Raw genomic sequence first — 14,139 nt, 5'->3', positions numbered from 1 at the left:
AAAAAACAGCATCTTAACAATCATCGGTCCACAATCATCATTGGCGCAAAAGCCTGTGGTAAAGTCTCCACTTGAATCATCTAAGGCTGGCATCCCCAACTTTTGCATCACCACGGACCGGTCAACGCTTGAGACTTTTATTGTGGATCGGATGGAGAAGGGTTGGGTGGGTGGGAGTCTGGAAAATACTTTTGAGACTACTGTCATTTGCGAGTTTAGGTCTTTTTTTGGCTATGAAGTAGCCCAAAAAGGAGCCAAGTCCTTACTGCGAAGGAGCCATTATTTCAATTTGGATTCCTGGTATTGCCGGTTAAAAGCTTTGTCTTCGAAGTTGTAGGCTCACCACCTCTTGACAAGATGTCTGTTTCTTACTCATTTAACATAGTTGTGAGTGATATCTTGGTGACCAAAACAAATTCAAGAGAATGTGGTCAGTTTTTAAAACAAAAGGTTTTTCAATGTAAAATAGTTTCAGACTCTGGTAACACATAAAATAGAAACAGTTAGTTTGTTCTGTCCTTTCTAGATGTTAGAGTGGCTTCTTTCCAAGGCCTTTTGGCGCGGGGGTCAAGATGACCACTTTTGTGGTTTGTGCGAAGGGGTGTGAGCTTGCTGTGCACTTTAGAGTGGATCCGGAAAGAAGAGCATTCCTGAGAACGTTCACTTTTCTGGGATGTAGCAGAGCCAATATTTTCTCCTACAGCACCATTATTCTTCTTTTTTACACGTGTGTCCCTCGCTTTGCGGCAATACTCATCTGCCCATAAAAAAAAAAAAAAAAAAAGTTTCAACGTCGCAACCAAGTGGCTGATACCGTGCTAAATACTGTGCTGTCAATGCTGCACTATCGTTATCTTGGCACAGTAACTACAGTTAGAAAAGGAAGCAAACGCTGCACATACCAGTTGTCCCAAGTTCTCCCTTCCGCCATTCTACACGCCAGGTGAGTGCTCTTGCCAGATGAGTGCTCTTGCTAGGCTCCGCTTTGCGACAAAAACAACTGTCATGACCCTAGGGAGCTGGCTATATTTGTGTTTTGTCTCCGTCTGCAGGCGTTTTTAGGTAATTGCACTTATTTTCTGTTGCCGTCACACGAGGGTGATGCTGGTCTGCTTCTGGTCAGCCTCACTCGTTTCAAAACGGTGGAATGGTAAAGCTTTGTTCTATCGCTAGAGATTCCAAAACCGTATTTATTGTGCATTTTACTGCTTAATTCAAATTTGAAAGGGTTAGCCATGGGTCCCAAGTTTGCTAGTGATGTTAAAGAGAGAAGTATGAAGAGGATTTACATGGAAACGAAGCTGGAGATAATCAAGAAATACCAAGCTAGCCTAGCCCATGCCACCCTTACTAGGGAATATGGGCATGACAAGCAGCACTCAAAAGGTAAATAAATCCTTTCTATATTTTTTATTTATGATGTTTTCTGACTGTATACATGTATATTAGATATACATAGCGCTTACTATACTATTTTGGTACCTTTGGTACTTTGTACTATTTTGATGTTTTTATTTGGGTTATAAATGCATTAGTTATTTAAGATTTGGATTTCCCGCCATACGGTGATTTCGCCATACGAGCAGAACTGCGGAACGGATTAATCTCGCAACACGGGGCACCACTGTACTTGTATTAGAAGGATGGAAGAAGAGTCTGGCAGAGGGTTGAGTACCCAAATGAACATGACACTGGTGTCTTGACTCTTTGACACTGATGTACCTTTGAGTTGCTGGCCGAGCAGCTCCCTCTCCTGGCTGAACTGAGATTGCAGCTGCTGGAGGGCTGCTTGCGATTGTGACAGCTGTAACTCCAAAGACTGCTTCAACAGAGAGATCTGCAGAGAGAGCCAGCACACCAAGATTACACCACATGGGAATGCAGGGAGACAATATATGACGAGTGTGTGCCAGCGTTTACGTTAACAGATTCTTAGTCTTGATTGGCTATGGCGTACGATCACTGTCCAAACGACGTACTGTATGCATGTTGAACCAGTTCCTGACTACAAATCGAAAACCTGCGAGTGTAAAGACTTTAGAGGTCTGATCTCACTTGCACGACTATCACAAGTCTTCACTAGACACGACTGAGTCTCCATATGAATCTCTCAATACCACGATACTTGAACAAAAAATGTGCCAGAAGTGAAAATTATGAGCGAAAGCCTACAATACAATGCAATCAGAGTAATCTATAGTAACACTAGTAATATATATATATATATATATATATATATATTGCACATACCATAAAAATATTTCCGCAGTACTAGATCGTTAATTCACGAGAAATTGTACAACGCAACCTACCTTGTTGACTGGCGTGTTGTGTATGGAAAAGTTGCTAAATTACCATTAGAATCTGTAGATAGATGTGTAATGAAGCGATGGGAAGCTATTTCATGCTATTGCTACAATTCCTATACCCGCAGCAATTTTTTTAGGGTTAGGGTTAGCTGTGGGACGCATTGTCCCAAGGGGAGTGAAAGGGTTAAATGCAGTGCGAAGTGGAGCACAGCAAAGCTGTCTGCGTTGCCAGTGTGCCGCACGTGCAGTGCGACTGCAACATGGTCTCCATAATGGAAGATGTTCTTTTGGCCGTCGTTGATGGCACCGATTGTGCAGCCAGGTGCATGGACAACACCCCGTAACAATGTCTTTTGACTTATAGTCATGACAGCGTGTGTGTTACTTATTGTTTTAGAAATAATTTTCAGATAAGCATGATGAAAATTAATTAAATTAATTGATTATTTTGATCAAATGCATATTATTAATATTTATGAATGAATGCACCATACATGTCCTGTTGCTGAATCTGTCTGCAAGCGCGCCTCCTTTAAATCCACCAAAGTTTTGGTCACGAAATTGCAAGAAGCGCCGTGGGCGGGGAGAACGATTTTGCCGGAATGCTTATCGAAGCAAAGCGGGGTCTGCCAAAATCCCAAACACAATATTTTGAACCTGCCCGAAAAGTTATTTATTTATTTTTGCTGTTATGCATCGAGACCAAGTAGGTCAGCGATGAAGCAGCTCTTCAGATGTAACCGCAATAATGCGATCGAGTTTAACCGTTATGCGTGTACGGCTATGGCTAAGGTTGCTCTATGGCAGTAATTCCCATCAGAGGTCCACGTATGTGCAATACGTGCAGGCGCACAGAGTTGTCAATGCAAAACCTTGTAGGTACTTTCATCAACATCCTCAAAGAACAAAATCTAAAAGTCAAAATTAGGAATAACCTACATGTGACTAATCTGCATGAGCCTCAAAAACCTACAGGGTTTGAATTTTTTTGTTTGGTTTTTTTTACATCCTAAAATCCGGTCATGGTCAGCGCATGTAAACACAAGTGGAGTGGAGTTGAGTTCACTGCAAAATAATGTGCTGGAACATATGGTTCTACTCTTGTAGGTGGCAGTAAAATAGCACCGTAAAAAACAAATTCTGAGTGATTTACAGATTAGGTGTGCTACAAGTCATTGAAGTTTGTGATTCGATGGCTAGCCACTTGAGGTCCTTTTCCACATTAAGACAACACCGCTTTTGCACATGGTGCAATTGGATAACTTAATGAACGAAGACTGATCCACAATTCTTTTTTTCCAGTCTGTCCTTGGCAAAGGCAAGATCAATCATCTCAGGACACTGTCAGAATGGTAGTCGATGACGATCAATAGGCTACAGTGGGGTTTTTATTTTTTGTGGTTTAGAACTGCACTGTATCATATTAACTTTCTGGCTGTACTATTTGGCTGTTTGAGGGATCATAATGAGTAAAGTCATGGATTTTGTTAGACTGTGCAGATGTACAGTATCTAATTCTGTAAGTGTGTTGTGAGAAAGAATGAGGCGATGAAATACATGAAAAGCGACACTTTGGGTTTTTTTTCCACAGAATCAAAGTGATTGAAATTTGGATCAAATGTAGCGTTTGAATGCCAATCTGCCATAAGTAGTCGTTGCCTATAGCTTTCACAGTGTGTATCTGAGGCCACAGGAGTCTTGGCAGAAATCAGGATGAGTGTCTTTCGGCGTTTGGATTTGTGACTCAGCAGGAATTGCACTTAACAAGCGGCGTGACGCTTGACATTCAGAGCAGCTCGAGGTGGCCCTGGTTCCAGAATTTGCTCGCAAATGTGCTTCTTGTGATTACAGCTAAAAATATGCATATAATGTCGCTGGGGTAATTATATGCTGGTTCGGTACTGCTGCGAGCAAAGAACATTAAAAGACAAAAATGACACAGTGGGTTCACTTACTGTTGCAGCAGGAATTATGTGGATGGTGCAAAAGGGATGAGATCAGGCTGCCCTAAGAAAGTTTACTTGCAATAATTTTTCAAACTTTACCTTTGGTTGAATGCTCTTGGACCTTTGAATCTGTATTTGGAACCAGAGTCGCAGGATGTGAAGAACTACATATAGCGCACATTTGAAAGACCAAACCAATTTTTGAAATGTCGAACTTTTTCCAGACCACGAGATAGAGATAGAGATATATATATATATATATATATATATATATATATACACACACACACACACATATATATACATACATATATACATATATATATATATATATATATATATACATATATACATATATATATATTATATATATATATATATATATATATATATATACACACACACACACACACACACACACACACACACACACACACACACACACACACACACACACACACACACACCTGTGTGTACTCGTGTAAATATGACATATGACAATATGTTTGTAAAGGCGTAGTTGTTTTCAAAAACTTAAATGTGCCTCTTTTAGGATCCATTTCAGCCAAAAAATGAGGGAAAATAATGGACAGATTTATTGGGCATTGCGTTCTGACTCACAGATTGGAATTTCAGGGTCAAAACGGTTCAGGGGTAAAACGCTACTTTGAATTTGGCAACTTGCTAGCTAGCTGAGATGCAGCATGAGTTTTACCTGTTCGAGCAGGTCCTCCACCTTCCTCTGCCAGCCCTCCCTGGCGGCCATCATTTCCAGCTCCTTTTGCTGGGAGAGCTGAGTCAGCGCCGCCTGTTTGTCGGCGTCATATTCCTCACTTAGCTCCTCCCTCAGCAGCCGCACTTCTTCACTGGAGTGGGAAGCACATTATTTATTAATTCAAAGCAGAAAGCTGCATTTCTCGTCCCTGCGCAGAAATTCCCCGCTACTGCGTCGCGGCTCATTGCGAACTATCTGATTCCGTCGAGTTAGTCCAAATCTTTTTAAGCACAAAATCAAATGAAAACTATCTTGCTCCTTTCATCTATATCTGTGACCTATTTTGACAGACTGATGGTGGCAGAAGGTACGATTAAACTGACTCACTATCCCATGCCATTCATACCAGGACAAATCCAATCAAAAGTTTATAGTTTCTCGTTTTCAGTTTGGAAACACAGACTCAGAGCAAGTGTGTTTTAATATACCGAAGCGCTTCCCTCCATTTATGTTCCAAGTTGTCCGCCATCTTGTCCGTCTTCTGCTTCTCCTCAGTTCGGATGGCCATCACTCGGGCTTCATGCTGCTGTTTCTGGGTCTCAATCTCTTCCTACAAACATACGTATAGTACACGATATATTTTTTTTGGGAGAGTTGCACACTAAAAAGACTACACTTGGCTGTAGTCTGAGTAAGATTGACACTTGTAAACTATAACTTCAAAATTTTGCTTGTACTGGTAGGCGTTAATGTACAATTCATGTCCCGCTCTGCCTATTAGCGCAGGTTTCGACGAATAATCGTCGGAGCATCGTCATTAGCGCACAAATAGTTCAGCACTCATTGCTCCGAAAATTGTTCTTTCTGCTTTCAAAAATCTTCTGCTCCTTGTTCTCCACTGCTACCCTTAAGTTCAATTCTTCAAGACGTGCTGGGCTCAAACTTGACGTTTCGCTCACCTGCAGGTCTGTTAGCAGGTTGCTGGTCTCTCGAACCCGAGCTCTGGTGGCGTCCAATTCGATCTTGAGCTTCTCCTGCGTCTCCTTTAAACAGGTGATCTGATTCTGAGCTGTGCTCACGTTCTGGTCCCGTTCCCTCACCAGCTCCTGGAGGTGGGATACCTGAAGAGAAGTACAACTATGACCATTAATATACTTCAGTATATGTGCAATACTTGGTTATCCGTACTATTTTTGTCTTCACCTTCCAACATTACAATAAACATCTGTCCTTTCTAGTCCTCATTGACATTTTTTTTCTTCTATATTTTCAGTTTCTGTAGAAGATAAAAATGCATAAAAATATGAAAAAAAAGTAAAATCCAACTGTGCTTCAGATCTTCAGTGACCGATGTTAAGTCTTTGGAGTCAAGCATTTATAACTAGGTGTATTTTTTCAGGTGTAACGTCGCAACAAAACATTGTTTATATAACGTGCTGAAGTCATTTCATTGTCTGTCATGTGCAAGCACTAAAAAAATGAATGAAATTTCCTTGTCAAGAAGACTCTGAACTGCCTGTATATATTTCACATTTGTACATTCCAGCAATCAGCGTATGCCCTTTCATACTTCATGCAATTAAAAGAGTTGAATCAATTAAATAATCCAACCAAAATGCTGTCACACTGAAGCTGGGAGGCAAAATGTGATCATGGAAGGTGTTTTCCGCTTCTTACCTCTTGATTGGCCATGTTGAGCTTGGCAGAGAGCTCTTCTTTCAAGTTGTCCAGCTGCTGCTGCACTCGGTCTCGCTGCTCCTCCAGAGACAGGCGTTTTATCTCAAACTCCTGACTCATTTTCTGGGGAGGAGATGAATTCAGAGCTAGAAGAGACACCACAGAGTGTTTACCCTTGTAAGATGAACAAGTGGGCACGGGGGAGAAAATCATTGGAAGTTTTATCTGATGGCGCTACAATGGTGGTTTGATATTTATTTATTTTCAGTCTGAAATGCTGAGTCATTAAGAAGTTGCAGGAGTAGGCCAGGGAAGAAATAAATACAAAATAATTTTATGTTTATTCAGTTGACAGGGCTCAAAATATTAAAATCTAAAAAAGAAAGGGAGGCAGCAAGAGTTTTCAAACAGTAACTTGTGTTACAGTGCAACATCGTGCCATTCAAAAAAATGCAGTTCGTGAAACTGTTTTTTTTTTTAATTTCTAATGAGTATTTTCAATTTATAATAAGACATTTTGTAATTTTCTTGTTATAGGTCAGAGTTTTTGAGGCTAACTTTCGTGTATTTCAAGTCATCTTGCAAATGTAAATGTTCCTGTTCTATAAGCAAATATTTTGATACAATTATATAATACGCCCTTCGTTTCATTATATTTTTTTCTGTGTTTTTACATTGTGTGGTTTTCTCGTTCCTGGGGGGGGACTTGGCAAAAGATAATTGAGAAGCACTGTTTCAAATGCACAGGCACTAGGCTCCGAACGGTGACTGCAAACTCTCCTTTCTGTTTTTTGCAAGACGAAAGCTTTGAAAGTCTGCACCACAGCTGTTGTCCGACAGCGTGCTCATCAACATTCACACCACAGAACTAGATCTCCACAAGGACATGTGACTGAATCGACATGGCCAATAAAGCTGCCACCTGCAGGCGCATTGAAGAAATTCTGCTGCAGTCTCATCTGAGCTTCAGCGAAACGGATTTGGAATTAATAGAGCATGACAAATTGGTAGGATCGCAAGAGATTAAGTCCACACTTTGGAAATGACCACTTCAGAATCGCCTTCTTCTCGACCCCCCACAGCCACTTGAATTTGATTTCCGAAGAAAAACAGACATCCATCTTAAAAAGACAGGACATAGCCTAAATGAATGATATCCTCCATTCATCATCTCCCTTTCCCTCGCCGTCCCTCTTTTCGTTCTTTCCGTAAATCTGACGCCCGCACGCTTGCACAATGCTTGGAGGCAGGATTTAATGCAAAAAAATCCACCAATTAGCAGTCAGCTCCAATGAGCCTTTGAAGCGGAAGGCTAGCCAGATGAAGGGCACAAAATACAAAACGATACATCCTTTCTGAAGTTAAATGGCTTGTTGTCATGTAGGTGAGCTGATGTCTGCAGGTAAAACGGCAACGGCATGCAATTAAAACAAACTCAAGCTCAGATACCCTTACAGCCTTACGTGCGTTTTGAGGCGTGAGCATGGAAAAGCATGGGATTCATTGGGCCTAATTAAACATGTGCAGTTATTGAAGATGTGCATTTCTTTGCCATACATTTATGCAAAACACGTTTTTGCTTAAGGGCAAAAATTAATTACTGATGCTCCTTCCCATGTGCCAAAAATAGAAAAGCCTGTGGTGATATGTCTTAATTACTGCGCCTGAAAGTTGTTACCTGTCACATCACGCAGCATTTAGGTGAATTCAAAAAGTCTCAATCTTCATGCTAAACCATCCTGCAATATTAACAAGTCACCACGGTCTGAAATGACCTAATTCCGATTTTTTTTTTGCCCCTATCTGAACTATGAAAACGTCCAATGGAATTGATGCTGTCGTTCGCACAAAATGTCATGGTCAAACACCGCAGCTTTCCCTCGCCATTCCACCTTAAATGTAACCGATTGAAAATATTCCATTGTGGTTCTTCCAGAAACACAAATGTTACGTGCGCCCGCTGTGTGTGACTTCAAAATGTCCTTTGCCCATGCGTGACAGTTTTGGGCCATGTGGCGTTCGCACACAGGTCACGTTTATTTGGAAAGGCGAATGAGCTGACGAAAAAATTGGCCTTCACAAAAAAGTTCGGAATTGAGCATTACGCCCTGCAGTGTGAACCTAGCCCTTCATACTGTTCATTTATCATAACAACGTAGAATGTTCCGCTTGGATTGCAACTTGACTGGTCGCTAGCAGTCTTAAAGGATTTTCACCCCGCATCCGAGCAGGCTTCCTCAGTTCATTTAATTTCATGTAACTAGACTGTCTTTGGCAATGACATTCTTTGCCCAAAAGTACCTGCGCTTGTTTTTTTTTTTTTTTTTCATTTTTTTTTGTTTTGTTTAGTTTTGTTTTTTACGGCAGCATATTTACAACAATGGCAGCACAGGGGCGGAGTGGTTAGCACGTCGACCTCACAGTTCAGGGAGCTGAGTTCAAATCCACCTCACTACAGCCTTCCTATGTGGGGTTAGCATGTTCTCCCCGGGCCCACCCGGGTTCTCCTCAGGCACCCCGGCTTCCTCCCACACTCCAAAAACATGCATGGCAGGTGTATTGGAAATACTAAATTGTCCTTGGGTGTGATTAGGTGGGTGAATGCTTGTTTGTGTCTGTGTTTCCTGCATTTGGCTGGCAGCCAGTGCAGGGTGTCCCCTGTCTACTGCCCCAAGCCAGCTGGGATAGGCACCAGCAAGCCTGCGACCCTTGTGAGGATAAGCAGCTATAGAAAATGGATGGATGGATGGATGGATGTTTACAATAACGTTATCATTTTTGAACAGTGAAAACTGATGCTTTTAGACTTTTGGCTCTTGTCTAAGATGCAACAAGCGGGACAATCAGGAGTGTGCTGCAAACCAGTGCTAAAATATAGATAAAAGCGGCGATAGAAATGAATACGTGGGTTGGGGGGAAATGAGCTAGTCATATTGCAGATGTGTTAGGTGAGGTAAGGCAATGCAGCTTTGTTTACTCTATGTCGCACATTTTAAACACAAGATGACTCCATGTGCTTCACACATTTAAAAATACAACATTTAAAGGAATTTACAAGCTGAAGACTTTAAGAAATTAAAAAAAAAGTACAAAGTAGTGTTCGTAAACTACTAAAAGAACATACAGCAGAATAACAGGATTTTTGGTATTTTGGGGGGGAAAAGTATTTTGAACTCCACTAATCGACCCACGTCTGTCGACCTCAGTGCTCTACTGGATTTACATTCAATTAGCATTTTGGTCATCTTTTCAGGACCTAAACCCAGTGAGTTACGACCAGAAGCATCATGCTACTCACCAATTGACGAACTACTTGTTGATAGAAAACCGCAGTTGCTTGTTCACTTTCAAACCGTATGAGTTTAATGTGGTGACGTCATTCACGCTGTGATTGCAAGATTACAGTTTGACTTCGCTGGCCATCGACATCTACTGTATGATCCCCGTCGGACACTTTAATCTAGCTCTATCTTCACATGTGCACATGTGCAACAACAGGACCAAACTCCTGGGGCTTGAGGCCAATATAAAAGGAGCTCATGTAGCTGCGGTTTTGGTAAGGTGGCAATGAATAGTCTATATCTCAGGCATCAGGAGACTGACCTTCATAAGAAGCTTCTTCTCTTCCTCTTTCTCCTGTTGAGCCTCCTCCCTCATGGCTCGGTGTTTTTCCTCCATCTCCTCCAACGCCCTGACCTGTGCCTCCTTGTATCGACGCGTCTCCTCCTCGTAGTGAGCTCTGAGTCTGGAGAGCTCCTTCTCGTAGCCCTGGTGCTCCTCACGCAGAGACTGTGGAGAAAGGCAAGCTGTTTGTTTGACCACATGAGCTTGCCGAACCACATGGTGAGAGTTGAAAACGCACCTGCTCCAGTTTCAGCACTTGCTGTTTGTGCTGCTCGCTGGCGACCTGGTTCTGGTTGAGCAGGGCCTCCCTCTCCTGCTCCAGCCTGCTAATCTTCTCCTTCAGCCGACTCTGCTCTTGGTCCAGGTTTCGGATGGATGCCTCGTGGGCCATCTGGGTGGCCTGGAGAGATCCGATCTGACCTGGGCAATATCAGTTCAAGCAACTCTAATATTGTATTTATATGACATTTTGGGAGACGGTTTATTGGGGATCACATTATTAGATCCGCCTGCAAAATCTAATGATATCTTTTCATACGCCTCATCAATTTAAGATTTGAATACATAAATATAACTGCTTGCAATGAAGAAATGCTTGCTATATAATAAACGCAACTTCTGGCTTCGCTGTGAGAATAGATGCACAGCTTGAAATGAAACTGTGTGCTATGAGAAGGTTGCTGTCTCGAACTTCGCCGCGGGAAGGACGACCAGCCTGGTCAAGCTTGGCCACGGTCAATGTCGCTTTGCTTCTTGCCGACAAAATATCTCGCCATATCGTCACATCATACACGCACATAGAAAGACACGGGTACAGGGTTCCAGCCATCGTTTTGAGGGTGGGAACCTTTCTGTAAATTTCTCTCCTTCTTTGTGTATCGTTTCTCACAAATGTCCAACAGGTGAACCTGACATCTAAGTCTTAAGTTTGTAAATACATAGAATATTATATACAGTCAACCTCACTTCCCTGTGAGTTTTGGGTTCATGCCACCACTACTTTGCAATTTTATTATTTTATTATTTTTTAATCCAAATACAAATCAATAACGTTTATTAGTTTGGGTATAACTAATGGAGGTTGAAGCACACGCATTTGCTTAACTGTTAATTTCAAAGAAGAATGAAAACAATCAGTACTGTATTCGAAGTGATCCATTTTTGCTGAAGAAATTAGAAAAGTCCTACGGGCTAGGGATCACCTTATTGAGCTGGTGGATATCTGTTTCATTACAAAGTTTCCCGGATGGGCGCAGCTGGATTAGACAACAAGCTGCTTTTGTTGATGCACGTGCTTTTAAAATAATGATGATCGGTTAATGATTACTGTTTGGCTTGGCTTGATGGAAGGAGGGAGTGTAGGGTTACTTACATGTTTTTCTGGTGCTGAAAAGAGGTGCATCAAATGAATGTGTGAGTGTTGAGGCTGATGGCTTACTCGCTTTGTGGAGTATCTCCGTTGCCTGTTGCTGTACTCGTTCCCTGCAGCCCTCCAGTTCATACTCTGTGTCTTTCAGCTGCATCACCCAGATCTCACCGTCCTGGATGGCTTCTTCCAGTTGCTTGTGCAGGTTCTACAGCACAAGAAATTCATGCCGTCTCTTCTGAGTCTCCCATCACTCAGGCATGTTATAAGGGGTTTTATTTTCATCTGTTTTTTTTTTTTTTTCCACAATTTCACAAAGGTGGCCGAAAAAAATTCGAAAAGAGATTTGTTTGGAGATACGTTTTACATGGTTGTCATTCATGTACAGCAGTAGTGCCTCAATGCTGTTGCATGACACCTCACAGCATTGAAAACATAAATTCATAAATAAATAAAACAAACTAACAAAAACACGGGGTGCAAGCAACAGCATTAAAATATATTCTATAAATTATATATAAATGATAGAATATCTCCCTCTGAAGATGAGACTTGCCAATTCACCTCCTGTTTTCATGTCCTAAATTAATTTGCTTATGTATTGTCGTTTTCTTTTGACTTGCCGACACTCCAGTCAAATGTCGATTTTCCAAAAAGGCAGTTATTCCTTACCTTGATGGTTCCCTCGGCATTCACAAGTGAGGTCTGCAGTCTGTTGGTCTTGTCCCGGTTTTCACGCGCCTCCTCTTGGGCTCTCTGAAGTTCGCTCCTCAGCTTTGAAAGCGAGCGCTGCAGCGCCGCCTCCTGGGCCTGGAACTCCTTCCGAAGCTCGACCTGATCGCAGGCAGGCGTTAGCATTTGTTACCGGACCGTTGGGACAAGGTATGTGTTGAAAGGGGGTCCGTGTGGGTTGTACCTCTGTTCTTTTCCAGGCCAGCAGGTTTTCTGTGGTAAGTTGGTGCGTCCTTGTCATAGCCTCCAGCTCGCGTTCGTAGTACTCCTGAGCCTTGGCCAGTTTGGCCTCGTACTCCTCCACAACCCGGACCTTGTCTTTGGTCAGCTCTTCCACCCTCTCCATCAAAGACTCCACCTGCATGGATACAAATGAAAAAGACCGCTTTTGTGGTCTTTTAAGAGCACACACAGAAGTGTGACAACAATAAAAAGATGAACAATTAAAAAAAAAAAAAATCTCCATCGATATTACCTTTGTGTCTTTGAATTATATTTTTTTCAAGGGCCTCTTCCTATACGTTTCTTTGTCGCAAACGCGAGAACTAAATTAATTTGTATTACATTTAAAAAAAAAAAAGTGAGACTTGCTATGTATGCATAAATTCTTTGTTCTATAGGTTAAGGCTTACACTAATATAAAGGCAAATGAACCATGAATTGATATGAGGAAAAGTTTATTTTTTAAAATTTAGTGGTTATATTAGTAAACACTTTTACTGGCAGTTTGGAGTGCATGTACACTATATACAGAACCAGTCAAAAGTTTGGAAACACCTTGACATTCCTATGGTCTCACGCTCATTAGGTCAAGAAATGCGAGCCATTAATTCTCAACATGAACATCTGTTTAAAAGTGATTCCAAGTTATAAAGCATCACAGCTGTGGAAATATGCAAAGCTGTGGGCCAAAGGTGCCAAGTTAGAAGAATCACAATTGCTGAGCATTCTGCTTTGATTAAACAGTTCTTGTTCCCCAAACAATCCCAGAGAAATTTCTGCATAATAGGAAATTGGCGGGTGTTTCCAGACTTTTGACTGGCACTATATATGGCTATAAACACGTAAAAAACCCACCAAGTGATTGAAATTAAGTTGGTTTTTTTTGGTCCAATTCCAGTCTTTGTGATTGAAAAGTAGCATTTTACTACAGTGTGATGTTGATTTGACTGATTAATTGTTTAGCCCTACAACAGTGGCAACCTATTATATTATATTTATTAGTTGATACGAAAGGAAAGATGTGAGTAAAAGAGCGGGATGGCATGCAACAACTCACATGGGCACAACAACAAAACCTTGCGCTTGTTCAATTGTTATGTTAAGTCACCAAAACAGGAATTAACCCGCTGCATAATCTGTCTTCAAAAGCCAAAGTTAATGAACGTCAACCTCTTCTCTCTTGCTTTCTGTCCCACCTCTTGTCTATGGAGCTCAGCCAATTTCTCCTGATCTTCAGTGGAGCTGGCACTCTGGTTCTGCTGGCTGCTTAGAAGTTCCTCCACCTCCTGGCGGTGGTTGGACCTCAGCTCCTCCAGCGCTCGCCGCTTTTCCGCCTCAAACTGGGCCTGAGCCTGGCTGAACGCCCGCAGCTTCTCCTCAAAATCCCGACGCATCTCCTCCACCTAGTGAGATCACGGGAAATATTCTATTCTCTTTGGAGGCGCGCAAGCTGTGCACGGTGTCCCACGGTACTTCACGCCAAAATTGGAAGATAATATCTTGAGAAGCCGAAACGAGAATGCGCTAGAAGCTCGTCGTCCTCTTGGC

At 41.9% G+C, this 14,139-nt stretch overlaps 1 protein-coding gene across 7 annotated transcripts in view; it reads right to left on the bottom strand.

The window, feature by feature from the left end:
- The window catches only part of LOC148427900 (protein FAM184A-like), a 33,823-nt gene that overhangs the window by 13,086 nt on the left and 6,598 nt on the right, over positions 1-14,139 (bottom strand). For 6 of the 7 annotated variants that reach the window (XM_088409224.1, XM_088409225.1, XM_088409226.1 and 3 more), the window contains exons 5-15: positions 13,788-13,994; positions 12,554-12,727; positions 12,310-12,471; positions 11,710-11,845; positions 10,510-10,691; positions 10,251-10,436; positions 6,648-6,770; positions 5,930-6,091; positions 5,459-5,580; positions 4,971-5,121; positions 1,723-1,837 (exon numbers count right to left, since the gene is read on the bottom strand). In XM_088409224.1, coding sequence (XP_088265350.1) covers positions 1,723-1,837; positions 4,971-5,121; positions 5,459-5,580; positions 5,930-6,091; positions 6,648-6,770; positions 10,251-10,436; positions 10,510-10,691; positions 11,710-11,845; positions 12,310-12,471; positions 12,554-12,727; positions 13,788-13,994 — 1,720 coding nt within the window. The remainder of the gene's footprint in view (positions 1-1,722; positions 1,838-4,970; positions 5,122-5,458; positions 5,581-5,929; positions 6,092-6,647; positions 6,771-10,250; positions 10,437-10,509; positions 10,692-11,709; positions 11,846-12,309; positions 12,472-12,553; positions 12,728-13,787; positions 13,995-14,139) is intronic. The other variant, XM_088409230.1, reaches the window with a different exon arrangement.

This window comes from Hippichthys cyanospilos, chromosome 2 (genome assembly GCF_059441005.1).
Source record: "Hippichthys cyanospilos isolate Australia breed blue-spotted pipefish chromosome 2, RoL_Hcya_1.0, whole genome shotgun sequence".
Classification (NCBI taxonomy): domain Eukaryota; kingdom Metazoa; phylum Chordata; class Actinopteri; order Syngnathiformes; family Syngnathidae; genus Hippichthys; species Hippichthys cyanospilos.
Note: the sequence above shows the minus strand (reverse complement) of the source record. Positions and strands in the feature narration are given on the sequence as shown.